General features: G+C 37.2%; 1 protein-coding gene across 1 annotated transcript in view; it reads left to right on the top strand.

Annotated features, from left to right (window-relative positions):
- LOC106003318 (gamma-aminobutyric acid receptor subunit gamma-3) overlaps window positions 1-14,197 on the top strand; it is an 89,278-nt gene extending 75,081 nt beyond the window's left edge. The window contains exons 4-6 of the mRNA XM_045070423.1: window positions 8,025-8,221; window positions 8,515-8,574; window positions 12,361-14,197. Coding sequence (XP_044926358.1) covers window positions 8,025-8,221; window positions 8,515-8,574; window positions 12,361-12,642 — 539 coding nt within the window. The 3' untranslated portion in view covers window positions 12,643-14,197. The remainder of the gene's footprint in view (window positions 1-8,024; window positions 8,222-8,514; window positions 8,575-12,360) is intronic.
- The last annotated feature ends 7,121 nt before the right edge of the window (window positions 14,198-21,318 follow it).

The raw sequence follows: 21,318 nt of genomic DNA on the forward strand, positions 1-21,318 counted from the left end.
TATATGGAAAACCCAAGAGACTCCACCCCCAAACTATTAGAACTCATTCAGCAATTCAGTAATGTGGCAGGATACAAAATCAACGTACAGAAGTCTGTTGCTTTCTTATACATCAGCAACGAAAATACAGAAAGGGAAATAAGAGAATTAATTCCATGTACTATAGCACCAAGAACCATTAGATATCTGGGAAAAAACCTAACCAAAGAGGTGAGGATCTGTAATCGAGGAACTACAGAACACTCGTGGAACAAACTGAAGACAGAAAAAGATGGAAAAACATTTCATGCTAATGGATTGGAAGAATAAACATTGTTAAAATGTCAATACTGCCTAGAGCAATCTATACTTTCCCTGCCATCCTGATCAAAATTCCACCAGCATTTTTCAAAGAGCTGGAACAATCTTAAAATTTGCACGGAACCAGAAGAAACATTGAATTGCTAAGGAAATGTTGAAAAACAAAACAAAACTGGGGGCATCACATTACCTGATTTCAAGCTTTACTACAGCTGTGATCACCAAGAAAGCATGATACTGGCATAAAAACAGACACATAGACCAGTGGAACAGAGTAGAGAGCCCAGATATGGACCCTCACATCTATGGTCAAATAATCTTCAACAAAGGATGAAAAAAATACACAGTGGAAAAAAGACAGATTCTTCAATAAATGATGCTGGGAAAATTGGACAGCTACGTGTACAAGAATGCAACTCAACCTTTCTCTTACACCATACACAAAGATAAACCCAAAATGTATAAAGAACCTCAATGTGATGCAGGAATCTATCAAAATTCTAGAGCTAAAAATAGACAGTAACCTCTTCAGCATCAGCCACAGCAACTTCTTTCAAGATATATCTCCAAAGGTAAAGGAAACAAAAGCAAAAATGAACTTTTGGGACTTCATCAAGATCAAAACCTTCTGCACAGCAAAGGAAACAGTCAAAAAAACAAAGAGGCAACCCACAGAATGGGAGAGGGTATTCACAAATGACACTACAGACAATGGACTGATATCCAAGATCTATAAAGAACTCCTCAAACTCAACACACACAAAACAGATAATCATGTAAAAAAATGGACAGAAGACATGAGCAGACACTTCTCCAAAGAGCACACACAAATGGCTAACAGACACATGAAAAAATGTTCATCATCCTTAGCCATCAGGGAGATTCAAATCAAAGCCACATTGAGATACCATCTTACACCAGTTAGAATGGCCAAAATTAGCAAGACAGGAAACAGCATGTGTTGGAGAGGATGTGGAGAAAGGGGAACCCTTTTACACTGTTGGTGGGAATGCAAGTTGGTGCAGCCACTTTGGAGAACAGTGTGGAGATTCCTTAAGAAATTAAAAATAGAGCTTCCCTATGACCCTGCAATTGTACTACTGGGTATTTACCCCAAAGATACAGATGTAGTGAAAAGAAGGGTCTTATGTACCCTAATGTTCATAGCAGTAAAGACCACAATCGCCAAACTGTGGAAAGAGCCAAGATGCCCTTCAACTGATAAATGAATAAAGAAGATATGGTCCATATATGCAAGGGAATATTATGCCTCTATCAGAAAGGATGAATACCCAACTTTTGTATCAACATGAATGGGACTGGAGGAGATTATGCTGAGTGAAATTAGTCAAGCAGTCAATTATCTTATGGTTTCACCAACTTGTGGAGCATAAGGAATAACACTGAGGACATTGGGAGATGGAGAGGAGAAGTGAGTTGGAGAAAATCTGAGGGGGAGATAAAATATGAGAGACTGTGAACTCTGAGAACAAACTGAGGGTTTTGGAGGGGAGAGGGATGGGGGTTGGGTGAGCCATTTGGTGGCTATTATGGAGGGCACATTATTGCATGAAGCACTGGGTGTTGTACATAGAAAACAAATTTTGGATCACTGAAAATAAAATAAAATTAAATTTAAAAAAATACACAACTGAACCCTACCTCCAGGAGCTGGAGAAAGAACAGCAAATAAAGCCTGAACCCAGCGGAAGAGAAACCATAAAGATCAGAGCAGAAATCAATGAAATTGAAACCAAAATAACAGTAGAAATCAATGAAACTAGGGGCTGATTCTTTGAAAGAATTATAAGGTTGATAAACCACTGTCCAGTCTTATCAAAAAGAAAAGAGAAATGACCCAAAGTAATAAAAATAGTGAATGAAAGAGGAGAGATCATAACCAACACCAAATACAAAAAGCTATAGGAATATATTACGAGCAACTCTACGCCAGCAAATTTGACAATCTGGAAGAAACAGTTGCATGCCTAGAGATGTATAAAGTACCAAAACTGAACCAGGAAAAAGTAGAAAACCTGAACAGATCCATAACCAGTAAGGAGATTGAAGCCGTAATCAAAAATCTCCCAAGAAACAAGAGCCCAGGGCCAGACAGTTTCCCAGGGGAAATCTACCATATATTTAAAGAAGAATTAATACCTATTCTCCTGAAACTGTTCCAAAAAATGGAAATGGAAGAAAAATTTCCAAACACATTTTATGAGGTCATCATTACCTTGATCCCAAGACCAAAGAACCCTTCAAAAAGAATTACAAACCAATATCATTCATGGACATGAATGCAAAAATTCTCACCAAAATACTAGCCAATAAGATCAAACAGTACATTAAAAGGATTATTCACCATGACCAAGTGGGATTTATTCCTGGGCTGCAAGCTTGGTTCAACATCTGCAAATCAATCAGTGTGATACAATACATTAATAAAAGAAAGAACAAGAATCATGATATGCTCAATAGATGCTGAAAAAGCATTTGACAATGTATGGTATCCTTTCTTGATCAAAACTCTTCAAAGTGTAGGGATAGAGGGTACATACCTCAATATCATAGAAGCCATCAATGAAAAGCCCACATCAAATATCATTCTCAATGGAGAAGAACTGAGAGCTTTTCCCCTAAGCTCAGGGACACAGCAGGGATGGTCACTGTCACCACTGTTATTCAATATAGTACTAGAAGTCTAACCTCAGCAATCAGGCAACAAAAAGAAATAAAAGACATCTGAATTGGCAAAGAAGTCAACTCACTATTTGCAGATGATACGATACTTTATGTGGAAAACCCAAAAGACTCCACTCCAAAACTGCTAGAACTCATACAGGAATTCAGTAAAGTGTCAGGATATAAAATCAATACACAGAAATCAGTTGCATTTCTATACACCAACAACAAGACAGAGGAAAGAGAAATTAAGGAGTCAATCCTATTTACAATTGCACCCAAAACCATAAAATACCTAGGAATAAATCTAACCAAAGAGGCAAAGAATCTGTACTCAGAAAACTATAGAATACTAATGAAAGGATTTGAGGAAGACACAAAGAAATGGAAAAACATTCCATGCTTATGGACTGGAAAAGCAAATACTGTGAAAATGTCTATACTACCCAGAGCAATCTACAAATTCAATCTGATCCCTATCAAAATACCATCAACTTTTTTCAAGAAATGGAACAAATAATCCTAAAATTTATATGCAACCAGAAAAGACGCTGAATAGCCAGAGGAATGTTGAAAAAGAACACCAAAATTGGCGGCATCATAATTCCAGACTTCAAGCTCTATTACAAAGCTGTCATCATCAAGACAGTATGATACTGGCACAAAGACAACCACATAGACTGATAGAACAGAATAGAGAGCCCAGAAATTGACCCTCAATTCTATGGTAAACTAATCTTTGACAAAGCAGGATAGAATGTCGAGTGGAAAAAGACAATCTCTTTAACAAATGATGTTGGGAAAACTTGAAAGCCACATGCAGAAAAATGAAACTGGAGAATTTCCTTACACCACACCCAAAAATAAACTCAAAATGGATGAAAGACCTCAATGTGAGACAGGAATCTATCAAAATTCTTGAGGAGGACACAGGAAAAAACTTCTTCAACCTCAGCTACAGCAACTTCTTCCTAGAAACATCATCAAAGGCAAGGGAAGCAAGGGTAAAAATGAACTATTGGGACTTCATTAAAATAAAAAACTTTTGCACAACAAAGGAAACAGTTAACAAAACCAAAAGACAACCAACAGAATGGGGAAGATATTTGTAAATGACATATCAGATAAAGGGCTAGTATCCAAAATCTATAAATAGCTTAGCAAACTCAACACCCAAAGAACAAATAATCCAATCAAGAAATGGGCAGAAAACATGAACAGATATTTCTGCAAAGAAGACATCCAAATGACCAATAGACACATGAAAAAGTGCTCCACATCACTTGGCATCAGAGAAATACAAATCAAAACCACAATGAGATATAACCTCACACCAGTTAGAAAGGCTAATACTAACCAGTCAGGAAATGTTAGGTGTTGGAAAGAATTCAGAGAAAGGGGAACACTCCTACACAGTTGGTGGGAAAGCAAGCTGGTACAGCCGCTCTGGAAAACAGTATGAAGTTTACTAAAAAATTTGAAAATAGAGCTATCCAATGACCCAGCAATTACACTGCTGGGTATTTACCCTAAAGATATAAAAATAGTGATCTGAAGGGGCATATGCACCTGAATGTTCATAGCAGCAATGTCCAAAATAGTCAAAATATGGAAATAGCTTTGATGTCCATCAACAGAGGAATGGATAAAGAAGATGTGGTATGTATGTATGTATGTATGTATGTGTATGTGTATGTGTGTGTATATATGTATGCATATGTATATATGCATAGGTATGTATGTATGTATGTATGTATGTATGTATATAATCCAGCCATCAAAAAAGAAAAAAGAAACCGAGAAACCGAATTCTTGCCATTCACAATGATGTGGACAGAACTGGAGGGTATTACGCTATGTAAAATAAGTCAGTCAGAGAAAGACAATTATCATATTATCTCACTGATATGAGGAATTTAAGAAATAAGACAGAGAATCACAGAGGAAGGGAGAGAAAAATGAAACAAGATGAAACCAGAGAGGGAAACAAACCATTAGAGACTCTCACTCTCAGGAAACAATCTGAAGATTTCTGGAGGGGAGGAGGGTGGGAGGGATGGGTTGGCTGGGTGATGGACATTGGGGAGGGTATGTGCTATGGTAAGAAAATAAATAATTAAGGGAAAAAAAGAAAATAGAAGAAATTGAGGTTAACAATCCCCAAATTTAGTGAAAAAATTCCTACTTACATATTCTGTAGAATGACATGGTCACATTTTTTAAAGTTAAATTGGATATTTATTAGAAAATCATTATTTCAATAAGAATATATCTATCATCAGTGTAGACTTTCCAAGTTTACACAGCACTTTTTCCTCATCTATAGAAAAGAGAGCTTGGCATTCTGTTTTCACTGTACTGATTAAAGAAACAAGTTCAAAGAAGGTAGGTGACTTTACATGACCAAATGCTGAGAAGGCCCAGAGCAAGGCTGAGGGCTTTGACCTCCATGTCAATATCCTTTTACACATGACTAAGCTGTCCACCCTATGCTGTTAGCATCATTCTTTAGCTGGCGCTGGCTAACCCTCCTGAGGAGGTGCCAGGAGGCACTGATGCCCAGCAAAGGTAGAAACTCATGTGCACTTATCCATCATATCTACCCTATCATGGAGTATTATTACCTGGTGGATATTTTATAGTATCCTCATGCAAGCACAAAGTAGTGATGTTAAAGTCAATATTCCTATGATTCCTGAGTCCATGTCACTAGCCTCCCTGTCCAGCAGCTCTAGCAGTTTCTGATTTTGCAGGAACTCATCTAGAAGAGAGTTAGTCTTAACTCCTCTTGTGTAATAATCATCCAGTCATTTCATTCTTCTTAATGCTTAGTAAACTCCCTTCCTTTTTTTTTATTGTGTTATGTTAGTCATCATACATCATTATTTTTTGATGTAGTGTTCCAAGATTCATTGCTTAAGTATAACATCCAGTGTTCCATGCAATACATGCCCTCCTTAATACTCACCAGCAGGCTCACCTCCTCCCCAGTTTCGGGATGCCTGGGTGGCTCAGTTAGTTAAGCAGCTGCCTTCGACTCAGGTCTTGATCCCAGCGTCCTGGGATCGAGTCCCACATCCAGCTCCTTGCTCAGCAGGGAGCCTGCTTCTCCCTCTGCCTCTGCCTGCCACTCTCTCTGCCTGTGCTCGCTCTCTCCCCCCTCTCTCTGATAAATAAATAAAATCTAAAAAAAAAAAATCCTCAGTTTCTTTCTCAGAGTCCATAGTCTCTCATGGTTCATCTCCCCCTCTAATCCCCCCTTCCCTTTTCTTTTCCTTCTCCTAATGTCCTCCATGTTATTGCTTATGTTCCACAAGTAAGTGAAACCATATGATAATTGACTCTCTCTGCTTGACTAATTTCACTCAGCATAATCTCCTCCAGTCCCATCCATGTTGCTACAAAAGTTGGGTATTCATCCTTTCTGATAGAGGCATAAGATTCCATTGCATATATGGACCATAACTTCTTTATTCATTATTTAGTTGAAGGGCATCTTTGCTCTTTCCACAGTTTGGTGATTGTGGTCTTTACTGCTATGAACATTAGGGTACATATGACCCTTCTTTAAACTACATCTGTATCTTTGGGGTAAATACCCAGTAGTGCAATTGCTGGGCCTTAGGGTAGCTCTATTTTTAATTTTTTCAGGAATCTCTACACTGTTTTCCGAATTGGCTGTTCCAACTTGCATTCCTGCCAATAATGTAAGAGGGTTCCCCTTTCTCCACATCCTCTCCAACAGTTGTTGTTTCTTGCCTTGTTAATCTTTGTCATTCTAACTGATGTAAGATGGTATCTCAATGTGGTTTTGATTTTATTTTTCTCTGATGGCTAATGATGATGAACATTTTTTCATACGTCTGCTAGCCATTGGTATGTCTTCATTGGAGAAGTGTCTGTTCATGTCTTCTGCCCATTTTTTGACTTTTCCTTTTAAACCTTCCATCACATATGTGTCTGTTTTTTGACTCTTGTCCACAGACTTTGTTTAAATATTTATTATTGACTTATGTTTATAAAATAGTCAAAGTCAGACCAACACTATTATTAGTTAGCTAATTAATCAATGAATCAATATGGTCCATATGAAGCATTCATTGAAATGCCTAAAATGTGGTAGGCACAATGCTTGATGGCAAGTAAGCAAAGATGAGCAAGATACAGTTTTGCTTATAATGATCACACAATTTATTCAGAAAGACAGACATACAAAGACTAGAAAGACAAATGCAATTCCTTGTGCAAATGCAGAAACCAGGCACATAGAAGGTAAAGGTAGTGCAGATTCCCATGTTATCAACTCTCTTTAGGGTGCTATAAGCAATGCCACCTCATTAAGAGAAGTACTTCAACTGGGTCCTAAAGAAAGGTTGGAGTTTAAAATTGCAAAAAGAAAAAGTAAGGAAGGAAACAGTTTATCTGCGCAGAAGAACAGTGTGAGATGTGAGACAGAATGTATGGAGGACTGCAAACTATCATTATTTAGAAAATATTTAAAAGTCAATTATATGGTTTCACTTATTTGTGGAGCATAACAAATAGCATGGAGGACAAGGGGAGTTAGAGAGAAGAAGGGAGTTGGGAGAAATTGGAAGGGGAGGTGAACCATGAGAGACTATGGACTCTGAAAAACAGTCTGAGGGGTTGGAAGGGGTGGGAGGTGGGAGGTTGGGGGAACCAAGTGGTGGGTATTAGAGAAGGCACGGATTGCATGGAGCACTGGGTGTGGTGCAAAAACAACAAATACTGTTATGCTGAAAATAAATAAAAAAATAAAATAAAATAAAAGACAATGTGAAACTGAGAATTTCTGAATAAATTGAAAGGTGTTGGCTTAATTCAGATATTTTAACATTATTGTATGAACTATGACAAAAATTTTATGAAAATGCTTGCAAGATTATATAGACATTAAAATTTAAAGTATTATTACATATATGCAATGCCAAGAAGGATTTACCTAAAAATAGAACACTGTTGGTGTGGAGGAAGTTTGTCTGGCTCCTTTTACAACTTGATAACTATTCCCTGTACAGGCATCACCACAGTGCTGACCATGACCACACTCAGCACAATCGCCAGAAATTCCTTGCCTCGTGTGTCCTATGTGACTGCCATGGACCTCTTTGTGACAGTTTGCTTCTTATTTGTCTTTGCTGCTCTGATGGAGTATGCCACCCTCAACTACTATTCAAGTTGTAGAAAACCAACTACCACTAAGAAGAAAACATCGGTGAGTTCCAGTAGCAAAAATTTTCTAGAAAAGTAGTGGAAAGAGAGTTTGTAATAAATGATCATTATTCCTTGGATCTTATGATATGTTTTATAAATAGCTACTTCAACAAGTTGTCAAAAAAACAAGATATTCTGAATATATGAATATGACCCTAATGCACCTCTTTAACTTCACCTACCAGTGACATAGATTGATGTAATCATACCTCAAAGATTGCTCTTAGCTAAGGTAATCTATGATGCAGATTTCCACAGAAGTTTCCTAATTTTTTTTTTCTGTCTTTCTTGTAGTTGTTACATCCAGATTCCTCAAGATGGATTCATGAGCGAATAAGCCTACAAGCCCCCTCCGTATGTATAGCCGTGAAGGTGCAAATATTTCTGAGAACTCTTACTAAACTAAGATTGAATGATATCTTAACTGTTTTTGTATGCATGTATTGAAGAACAATGAGCAATGTACATAACCCCACAAAAATTTGTATACTTTTTAAATATCCAATTTGGAAAATAAAGGAAAAAAAATAATCATCATCCTTCTACCTAGGGATTAGCATATACATATATATTCTTGTTTTTTAACTCAAAATACATGATGAATAAGTTTCTGTCTTATAAATATTATTTTATAGGATCATTTCAATGACTGCATTATATGTTCATGATTGATGCACAGACAATCTTGGCTGGATACTGGGCTAATTCATACCTTCTCACTTTGATACATATCCTTATCACTGCATTTTTGTATAAACCTGTGACTATTAACTTAATACAAATTCCTAGAAGCAAAATTGCTGGACCAAAAGGGTTGCATGGCTCCATTAGCAGTATGGGACACCCACCACTCAGAACTCTCCCTGTATTAGGTTTGATAGCCAAACAAAAATATGGCTTCTGTAAACTGTTCCCTTAGCATTTCTTTGATTATTGATAAAGTTGAATATTTTGCTTATTTATTTTTACTTGCATTTCTGTTTTGGTGAATTGTTTTTATGTCTTTTGACTTTTATGAAAAATTTTTATATAACTTTTTTGTCTTTTAACCTTTTTAAAGTAATGATCTGCCAGTTATTTATACTATATATTATGTATAGTGTATCTTATATAACAAAAACATATTATATAGTCACATATCAAATAGTTAAGGATATTAATATGTTTTTTATTATGTAGTTTTATTTCAGTTTTTATGACAATGTTGTCACTGTTATTTCTTGTGCTTTTTTCCACATGCATCGTTTTAAATCTCCTGTTGCCAAATCTATCAGACTTCCCTTTTGTGGTCTCTGCCTCTTGATCAGAATGATTAATTCCCCCTCACTTTCTTTTGAGCACTTACTCTTTTGGACACTATGTTCTAAGTGTTTTCATGTACCAATTCATTTTATCCTCACAACAACCCCTTCTACTGATGAGAAAACTGAAATACAGTGAAATTAAGCTCTATAAATATTGGTTAAGTTTCAACAATTTATAATATTATTATTTTATTTATTAATACATATGGATTTTTAATATGTGGATTGAGGTAAGAATCTAACTATTGAAAAACTGAGAAATGTTTTAAAAAATCTGATGTGACCTACCTTTTTATTATGTAACAAAATTTATTTGTAACTACTTGCATCCCTTGATACATATCAATTCACTAATTACACTGAATGTTTTATGCACCCCTCATATGTGGTTTTCTAACTGCTGATCAGTAATTTATGTTTAGTGCATTTTAACATGCTTTTTCAAGGAGACTACTTAGTTATCTGTACTCTGCAAGTGTATCATTTTAGTTCTGACAGAAGGTGAGTGGTGAAGCCACTTTTACAGCTGTGGGAAGCCACAGAGAACATACAGATTTGCCAGCAAATGCTCCCAAATAGTAACAGACTGAAAAGTAATGGAAAAGGTTTGAAGTGGGGATGTTGTAACAGAGACAAGTCAGAACAAATAGCCGGAGGCCCAGAAAGCACATTTCACACACAGCCAGGAGGCTGGGAGTGGAAGAAGAAGTATTGACATCTTTGGTATAGAAAAGATATTGCCAAAAGAAAGAATTTTTTACCATAGAGAAAAAAGAAATTTTCACAAAACTGTAAGAATTGGTTTTGGTTTTGGTTTTTTATTTTTTAAGAGGGAAAGTGTGAGGACCTTGAAGAAAGTACATAGAAATGCAATTCACAGAGAAAGGGCTCTAGGCCAGGTGAAAAGACACCGAGAGATCTTCAACAAAAGTTCATAAAGCAGCCGAATAAAAAGGGAGTTTTCCAAGGTTGGATGATAATTGTCCATGTCTTCAAAGCGAAGATCCACAGGGATAGTCTAGTTAAAGGGCCGTTCCCACTAACATCTATAGAGATGGGCAGCCTCTGAGCAATGAGGGACAGGAGCCAGGCCTCACTAACAATTATGTGTGCACTTTGGGACAAGCTGTCTGAACATTTCTGTGCCTCCGTTTCCTAACCTGTAAAATGCAAGACTAACCATTCCATACGTACATGCCATCCAGGAAGCATAACATTTCTGGGGAAGTCATAGGACTGCACTGTACAGGTAGGCAAAGCAGGAGTGAGTCAGGTCCTGCTTGGCTGCAGATGACCTTGAGGACTCATTAATTAAATTCCCCATTTTGAGCACAGTTTGAAACTTTTATGACAAATGAGAGGTATGCATTTTAAAAAGTATTGAAGCAATTTAACATATGGCTTTTTAGGGCTCTTAGCATCTAAGTTTTTTGCAATATTATAAAATGCAATTAGTTTTATTTCAAAACAGTGAACTACAAAGATATAAATAGAACTCTCTTAATTATTAGATCAGGCTTCTATATATTTCAACAATCATGAGTTTTTAGTTTGCTAAATGAAGAAGGGAAATGGGGGTTTCTCTTGCCCCCAGAAATCTTGCTACTTATTTGCCTACAGCTCCTCTTGTCATCCTTTAGATCTCTAGGGAGCTTCGCCCACCCCCTCAGAAACTTCTGATGTCTTTTCTGCATCAACATCTTCCTTTTGGCCTGTCCTGCCAATAATGGCCAGCTTCTCATCTCTGTGTCACTACACAGCACAAAGTGTTGAAGAAATGAAAAATGACTATCTGATTGAACACTGTCCAAACACACATGCAATTATTATTTAATAAAGGCAGATTTTTCCAACTGAACCTTGCCAAAAAGATGCAGATTCCTCAAATGCAGTGGACTACTTTTTTTTTTTTTTCAGCAACCACCCACCACCCCAATGATTTTTATATCCACTCAGAGTTAAGAATCATTAACCTAAAATGTGTCCACAGTAGAGCCTATAGAACAACAAAGTTTTTGTTTCTGTTCATTGTCTGGAGTTGTGGAGGAAGGTAGAAGCCTGTACCATGACACTCCTGACTGGCCCTTGGTATGTGTGGCATACAATTATTATCAATTTAATGCATAACTCGTAGCTATTTGGAAGAATTCAAACAAGTGTCTGAGAAATTGACAAGTCTATTTAAAGCCACTTTCTCTTACTTATGAGTGAACATAAGCCATCTCCTCTCCATTGACTTTTCCACATCAGTAGGAAAGCCTGGGAAGCAGAAAATAAAAAATTCCAATTGTACACACTTTTGGCTGTGACTCTTGATATGACAAGTGGTGTCTGACCACCACACACTGAAAGCTAATTTTTTAAATGTAAATTACATGGAACAAGAAGATTCTCTCATCATTCTTATATAGCATAGTTTTTACTATTTACTAGTTAGGAAATAAGAAATTTATCTCTCCACATTTGAAGTGTCCTCCTTAACATTTAAGGGATTATATGCAATATGTACATATTTACCCTCAATCAATTGAAAAGTAGCCAGAACAGAGACTTGAAATACATATCTGAAAATGTTCTCAACCTCCCTCATCAATAATCTGAGTTATGCAAGTTTTGAAAACTTCACCATACTTTTTTGCATTAAATTTGCAAATATAAAATTGGCAGACTGAACTCTCAAAGATCAAACTGTCCAGTACAAGGATGTGTGGGAAGGAGCATGACATTATTCTCTTTATCTAAAGGACAGACATAACACACATCTATTGCTTGGTTCATCTCAGGTTGTTCTTATTGCATTTCATGATGATTTTTGTCTTGTTCTTGTTGTCTACAGAACTATTCTCTCCTCGACATGAGGCCACCACCACCTGCAATGATCACTTTAAACAATTCTGTCTACTGGCAGGAATTTGAAGATACCTGTGTCTATGAGTGTCTGGATGGCAAAGACTGTCAGAGCTTCTTCTGCTGCTATGAAGAATGCAAATCAGGATCTTGGAGAAAAGGGCGTATTCACATAGACATCTTGGAGCTGGACTCATATTCGCGGGTCTTTTTCCCCACATCATTCCTGCTCTTCAACTTGGTCTATTGGGTTGGATACCTCTATCTCTAAATGTTGCTGTAGTGATGAGTGAAGAGCAGTAGGTTTCCCTCTTTACCTTTCACCCTCCCCAGACCAGTAGTGACCAACTGGAGTAAGAAGGAAGGACACTGCTCAGTTTATCTGAAGTTATACATTACCTATGAGCAGTACAGGAGTACGTGGCAAATATTTCTATTATGTATTTCACACTTACACACATGCGTACTCACACACACACACACACACACTAATTGCGTTTTAAAGTAATATTCTTGCTAATCCCTTATTGAATCTGTAATGTGGTGTTGTTTATGAATGGTTTCAGATATTGGAAGCAATTGCCAATTATCGTTGCCAAGAAATCTGTAAAAGGTGAAAGCAAATATCCAAGAAGCTCTCTCTTGGGCCAAGACTCCCCTTCTATAACTTTCCTTCGCAGCCCTTGGATGTACCAGTGCCCACACTCGTGGAGTCACTGCTTGCTGGGACATGCTCATGCTTGACCTCAGCCCCACATTCCCAGGCAGTCTGAGTTCAAGTGTGAACTGCAGTGAGTTTTGACCCAGTTTCCTCTTCTGTGGCTTCATTTACTCTGGTACCATCATTGTTTCCTAGCATTCCTTTATCAAATAATATCACCCTAGGCTTGCAAGGGTGTATTTGCATCACCCACAAGTTTCCGGTTGAGAAAAAAAATATGATTTTCAAAATTCTCATGTTGCTGAATTCAATGATGTTGATTGTCTCTGAACATCAGTTACTTCTTTTTTCCAAACTACTGAGAATCAGCAGTACATTGAACTTTGGGACTAGTTCAGCTGGATTAACTTTGGGACTAGTTCAGCTGGAGTTCAACATTTTACCTTAGTTGGGTCTTACTAGACCAAAATACAACCCCAGAGTATGCATTTTGCTTATGTTATACTATTACAGGGTCAGTGATTAACTTCATCTTGCAAAGACAGATATATACCATTTACAAGACTTTGTCTTGAAAGTGTTTTCCAGAGTGTGAAAGAAATGTAGATAGAATTTAGAAATATTTTAGGGAATATTAACTTTCAAGTCAAATCAACCTTAGTTGCAAAAACAAGGGCAATGGCTATCATCAATGATATATTTTGATGAACAAAAATTATTTTATACTTTGAAATATGAATATGTAGCAAGATCCCAAAGAAAAAAATGCCCTGAAATTATTACTCTTTTGATATTTTTATAACACAAAACTAACTTGCTTCTTGATGTTAGTTCTTTGTTATAACTGGATGCCAGTATGTACTTCACAAAACTCTTCAGAAGTTTCCCACCATTTGTAGGAAAAAAAGTCCCACCAGTTCATTAATAATGCTTTGGCATTATTAAAATTTTGGTACTAAAATTTTGGTACCAGTAGCTCTGTGCTTCTCACTTTTCTCACCCAGAAAACTGAATTAATTTTATTGGAAACCATAAAATTTTATTTTAATAATCTATTATAAATATAATTATTACTCAGCAAAAAAGGTAAAATAATATACAGAGAGAATATCTAAAAGTACTGATTTCACACAATTTATTGGATGCAGACCAGATAGAGAGGCTAGAAAAGTAAAATTAGATGAATCTGTTTATTTTATGAACATCATTCATATCAAGTGAATGCAAATATATTGGGATACAATCACCAGTTTTCAAGGACTGAGTCCATATATAGTGTGAGATATTCAAGCCCATTGCTTTTCTTCTTGTCAACTCCCTGCCTTTTAATCTGATAATTGCTACATAGGCCACAAGCCAATTCGGTTCTAGCTAGCAAATTCAGCTTAAAACATAAAACAACAATAAATACTTGGGGAGAAATAGGTTGAACCTATTGGCTTAATAAAATTTCTATTCTACTGGAGAATTTCACCTTCTAGCATCCTTGTTCTGTCTCTTACGCATAAACCACCCTCCCACATCTGGCAGTGATGGTCTGGAGGCACTATGACCAAAGGAATTGCTCCATGTCCCACCAAAGCACTGAGAACCCATGGAAGGTGGCCCAAGGTCAGTCTTCTTCAAACATAATTTTCAACTTTATGAATTTATAATATCTAAATATGATATGAATTTATAAATCTAAACATGAAAGATTTTAACCTGTTATGTCTTTTAAAAAGTTCTGGAGGGAAATGAATTTTCTAGTGAAATTATTCTGGAAGAAAAATAACCCATGAACACTTTTATAACATAAGTTTGGTCCAATTTTATCTTAAAAATGTTATTAATGCTTCTTGTTTCAAAGCCACTCAATATTCAACTTTCATTGGCAACTCTTACATATATATAAAACATACCAATGACCTGTTTTCTGAATCCAACCATTCCTTTCTCCCTGACTTCAGTCATTCTGCTGATCTAAACATACTAGTATATCATTCATTTTCCATGAAGGGAAACTTTCATCTCAAGAGAGTCTAATAGATGTTCACTCACAAGGTGTAAAATACATTCCTGCACAAACAGCAATCTACCCACAATAGGTTCTAACTATAAAGAACTCAAACATCCTCTTAGAACACATTAATGTCAGTTTCTCTACAAGATCCCCTGTTCAAGTTCTCTTTATCAATTTCAACTCCTGAAATGAGCCTTCAGTCCATAATACAGGAGGGTGGCATGTACCTCATGCAGATGCAGAACTTAGGGGCTTGTCTTATGTATGAGTTTACCTTTCGGAAAAAGGAAGAGGAGAGGCATAAGAAGAATGTGAGGGAAATGTATCACGCTTAAATTGAAGAATTCTCCTTCACCAGTATGCTTGGTTAGTACGGTTTGTGTGAGTTGTACAGATGTAAGACTGTTCTGCACAGACCCAGCACCCTTACATCTCTGACCAGCTTGCTTTGCATTTAGACTTGTGAAATGTTTTTGTGTTTTTGTGCAGCTGGTGGGGAAGTTGTCTGAGTGACTGGTATTCTAAAGGTGCTACTGTGTTCCTTACTTTCAGAAATACTGTAAACTGGAGAAATGAGAGTTCTGTATTTTGAAAAGGATTTCTAATTTCTTACCACTGTGGATCATACTTACAACTGTGACTGTCTCTCCTTTAAGCTGCATCAGGCTGAGAGGTAATGAGAAGGCATTTCACATAAATGGAATTAGATAAAAATGCCTCTTCAGAACCTAGAAAATACAGTTTGTACAAAGTCTTAACACCAATGATCAGAGGAGAGAGATTCTCAGGTACTGGACAGAGAAGGAAAGTGTTATTATAATTTACTCTGGACCCAGCCAATACTGCCCCCAATTTGCCCAACATATGCCTTACAATAACACATAAAGCTTAAATCATACACATCTTATCATTTTTTTCCATTTCCTATGATTACATATATTTCATGCCAGGTTTTTTTTTTTATTGTTTATGAATGGATAGAGACAAGACTTTCATTTTCTATGTGCCAAGCAGTCTTATCCTTACTTGTATTTCAGATCTGTCAAGAACACAGTTTTGTGGCTTCAGTTGGAAAAATGCTTGTCCTCCATGGCAAACTACTTTCAGACTACATAAGGGAAATTGTAGCTAATCTAAAAGTCAGTGACATAATGCTTATGATGAGATATGAGTGTCCACATAGAACCTTCACACCAAGTCTTTTTACCTGGCCATAGCTTGCTGCAGTAAAAGTGTCTAGACAAATTTTTTGCTGCTCTGCAAAATATCACACTCTGCAAGCAAAGGTGGGTAATTGACAAACCCATTTTGCATTAAAAATACTTGCTACAACTAGGAAGCAATGGGGCACTCTTTATCTAAAGGGCTAGAAAATAACACAAACAAAACCTCTTCTTCCTTAATCATTTTTATCTTAGCTACCGATAACCGAGAACTTTCTGTGATTTACTTTGCAAACTTGAAGAATTATAACTGGTTTCCAACTATTATTCTTCTCACTATATGAGATCAATGTTCTTGAGACACAAAGCACTTTGAAATCTCTCCATAATCTTGCAATTGTCTGCTTGTTCTCAGTTTATGAACTATATACATATGAAGTTTCATTCTCGATTTCTATAAAAAATAAAAGTTAGTGAGTGACTTGGGATAAACATAGGTATAAATATACGATGAAATGTTTATGATTAGTATTGGGCTTCAGAACACTATTGTTTTTAAAATATTCAGAAAGGTATCTGGAAATAAGGAAGGGAAACAATCTGCAAATACACTGTCGTAAAATTCACAATTTTCTCTTGAGTCCCTTTCAAATTGTCCTAAATTGAGGAGGTGTGCAATCTGTACATGTTTATTTCTCTCAAATTTTTCTGTAGGAAACATTCAGGTTCACATAGTTTAGAAGTACCTCTACATTGTATAATAACATCCAAAGAACCAAAAAAGAACAGTTTGGGCTAAATGAAAAATCCCTTCTTATATTCATTCTTGACTTACTTTTTACTTAAAAATAAATTTCTATCATTATAATGAGAAAACATGTATATGGTAAGATAACAGGATAACAACCTAGCCATTCATATCTCCGGGAGAATAAAAACTTGGCTTTTTTTTAAGAGTCTGATAGTCTTTAAGACTAAAGACAAGAGCATTTTGACTCCTCCTTTTAAAATTTCTTCTGATTACAAGTTAGCAATTCCAGGCTATAAGCCTGATCTAGTTCTAGTAACGTCAAAAGAAAGAATGTCCCCTACCATTTTCCCTTTAGTTAAATGATGCTTTGGTTTTTAATGTTGTCATTAAAATACCTTAACCCTCTTATTACTCTGCTCACATAAAAAACAAACTTTAGATTAGTTTAAATCAGTGCTAAAATTAGTTGAACAGTCATTAACAAGTTTTCAATGTTTTAAGCTATCCAAGAAGGGTTTTCAGATAGTTTAACTTAGGAACACAAGCTAGAAAATTAGAAAGACAAAACACACAGAAGTGCGCACATGCACACACACACATGCACACACGCTCATACACACTCCCTTACACACACATACACATACACAAAGCAAACACTGCTTGAATGCATCATGCAGGTAATTGAAGGAAATATAAATTGTCGTACTTGAATTATTCAGATAATTACCTACTTTCACCATTTCACTTTTCAAATTTGTAACCACAACACAATTTTCCCAGCCCAGTGGAGCAGCTCCACAAAGTGAGGGTGATAAATGTTCCTGCAGGGAAGGAAGGTCCTTTACATCTGTTGAAAAGTTAAACTCAACAGATTGGAAAGAATAGTAAAGATTGATTGTCAATAATGAAATGCCCCAGATGGAGAAGGTAGCTGCTATCTTTTCCTCTTTTGTAGTTGTTTGGAGTTTCTTCTTTGTATTTCCCCTAATCAGTTATTCACAAAAAGATTAAAGTTCCCAATTTCCATTAAAATGTAGAAGTCCTAACTCAGTTAAACTGATTTTCAAGAACAAATGATAAGTACTTTGATTTGGTTAGAACTTATTACAATAGTTTTTATTATGTACTGTTCATATTTATAGGAGGAGAAGTTTGAGGGGGTCAGTTTGTCAACTGAGTGAAAGCCCATCCATGCATAGAACAAGAGTTTAGTCACTTCAATGGAGAGATCAGACCACCCCAACCTCTATCTAGCCATTACTATCCCCACCAGTCCATCTACTATGTAATTAACATGCCTCGTTCATTTAGTCCCTGAACTGGTTCGTGCAGGGTAGCCCTGGAATCTACAGAAAATTTTTAAAAAGAAAACAAAAACAAAACAAAACAAACCTACATTCTGCAGTTTCAATCCAGTTGCCAGATAAGAAATGACAGAAAATTCATGTAATTTTCTGACTTGATTTTCAAATTGTGAGCCACATGGGGTAATATTTTAGAAGAAATAAACTATCACCATCATCATCATCACCATCACCATCACCATCATCACCACCATCATCACCGTTACTACTATCAACACCACCATCACCATCACCATCATTATCATCTATATCCTTTTTTTTGTTCCATACTAGTCCTTACCATTGATCCAAAACAAAGGTTTAATTTTTTTCCAAATCATAATGAAATTATAACTTAAATTAAAGAGAAAATGGATAAGTTTCGTTTTAGTTTAAATATTAAATGCGCAGATCTTAGTTTAAAATGTTGTTTTCTTAAAACATTTCCATAACTTCCCTGTGTCCCTCCAGTTCTGTCTACCCTTCTTCAAACAAAACTTGCAATAATTCCCCAGGATAACACTCTACCTACTTTTATTTATTGGTTTATTCTGAGTTTTGTGTCTCACTTGACTTTTTTTATTCTTTTTCATGAAGATAACATATGTATTGGCTAAGAACTTTTTCCCCTAAAATGGATGCATCTGTGGACACCACAGATTTTCTTAACCCAAAGGGACAATCAATATGCTTCATATTGTACAATTTGGGTCTGGTCTTTGATTCCCCCAATCAGTCTTGAGATTTTTACTTTGAGATAGAAATAGACACAGGCAAAATAATATTGAATAAATTTACAGTGTTTACTATTATAATTATCTGTTTAGAATAACTATGAAAACATTGTAAAAGATACTTCCTATTATTCTTGCTCTTCAAAATGACTAATTTTGTGCTAGTGAACAATGTTTACATGCATATATTTGTACTACTACATGATATGTTTTTCTTTACAAGCAGCTCCTGGATTGAGTGAAAGGGTCATTCTTCATGAGTGCATTTTCTATGGAAGACTTCAGAAGAGTAATAATTTTCAGGGATTGGGCCTGGGTTGTCTTGTAAGAAGCAAAGGGCCATCTTGTGTTCACATGCAGTGATGTGTGTATTTGTGTATGTATGTACAGTGGTAAAACTGGAACAACGTATTAATATGTGTATTACTCTACCCATCACCCCAAATGTAGTTGAAACAAGTAGAAAGGACCACAGTTTCCTAGTGGTAGCATCTTAGCTTACTAAGTGTTTAATTAAGGAAAAAGGAATGTGGGGGAGAGAGAGAGAGGGAGAGAGAAACTCATAATCTCTACATTTTCTGGAAATGTGGGATCACATTTTCTCTTAAAAAAAAAAACAAATTTAAATACATGATCAGAAGTTTGTTCTGAGTTCAAACAAGCTTGTCTCCTACTAAGAACACCTGATCATATTTTTTACTTGGGTGCAAGTATGAGTGATTACTTGGTCATTTGTGTAGGTGGTCAGTATCATCTGAGAGCTGGAAGTAGTTCTCAAGACATAGGTGGCAAACAGACATACTCATACTTGTTTAAAATACAGCTTTCCAGTACAGCGTGATTAAGCATCCATCAGGTCTAGTGTGAACAATGCGATATAGGAATTAGCCATAGTGCATGGACTGCCCTCTCTTTCTGAAGCTTGTGTAGAATGTTAAACCATCTTAAGTCCTGGGAGATGCCCAGGCGGAAAGGAAGGGCAAAAGCCAGGGGTGTGCTCTCTGCCTCAATAGAATCCTTCCTGCTTGTGAAGCCATCCTACTCTGTTGGGAGGACAGTAGAGGGATTCCAGAGTCTTAGAGTATCTTGGAAACAGCTCTGAGCACAGTGCCGATGAGGTTGGCCCCAAGAAGGTGTTCACCCTGCTCAAGTGGGTGCACCCACCTTTCTCCAGCAAGTGCACCAAGGACCAGGCCAGGGCCCTGCCCTCACCAAGTGGCCTCCAACAGCTCCTGCTCCCCTATCATCACACAAAGGCCTAGAAGCCCTGACTCCCAGTCTTCGGGCCATCTTGGGCCATTCTCCACGGTCCCAAGATGGTAATGAGGTCCCGTTGTCCTCCTCCCCTCTGTCAAGGACGTAACTCCCTGCTAATCATGCAGCTCAGCTCGTGGTGTCCTAGTGAAACGAGGGCGCACTAGCGCCCGACGTGCCTTGGCGACACGGGCGGCACCGCGCCCCGCTTCGCCCGTCTGGTCCTGCCGCACCCTCTAGGCCCCCTGCCCTGGGCCAGCTGGACCTGGTGGCTGGGCCACCCTCTGTATTTGTATTTGGATTCCTACGTTTGTACTTCTAATACAAATAAATGCACATGTTGTCAAAAATACTTGAGTCAGGAATGAGCGTTTTTCTGGTTTGGGGTGGCCTATGAAGAGACTCGGGAAAGGCAGGCTTGGGTGGAGGTCAAGGGTGCAGTTTTATATGTGGGTCCTTCCCATCAGAGAGGCATGGCAACAACTGCTCTTTTTCGAGGCTCAGCTCCCTGCTCAGCCCCACACAAGGACAGATTCTGCAAATGTTGAAGGGGGGGGAGGTTAATTGTCTTCTCTGGCAGAAAGTTTGTAAGAGGACAGTGTCCAAAGGAAATGCCTTCCTCTTCCACTCCTGCCAAAGCCCATGAACAAGGATTTCAAGCCCACCCTTGGAAAATAGGAAACCCCACTTCAGCCAAGCCAAGGCAGCTGGTGCCAGCCTCCAGGGCCTCACTTGCAACTCAGGAATGGATTAAATAGTGTGGGAAGGGATCATACACCTTCTATGCTTCTGGAGAAGAGGCCTGGCCACCTCCAATGTCCAAACACTGGCTCTGGGGAAAGGTATTGCATCCCCACACTAAGTAAAGGCAAACCTTCACAAACAAAAACCACAAACCAATTACAGCTGCCAGCACTACAGGCTGACAGAAAATTTGTTCTCTAATCCATTTGAACTGAGCACATATTACTGAAAATGAACAACCCCAGATCCTCTAGCACAACTACTATGACTTCAACAAGACTGGGCTCTTCAACAA

The sequence above is a fragment of the Mustela putorius genome, unplaced genomic scaffold (assembly GCF_011764305.1).
Source record: "Mustela putorius furo isolate JIRA1106 unplaced genomic scaffold, ASM1176430v1.1 tig00003972_pilon_pilon_pilon, whole genome shotgun sequence".
In the NCBI taxonomy this organism is placed as follows: domain Eukaryota; kingdom Metazoa; phylum Chordata; class Mammalia; order Carnivora; family Mustelidae; genus Mustela; species Mustela putorius.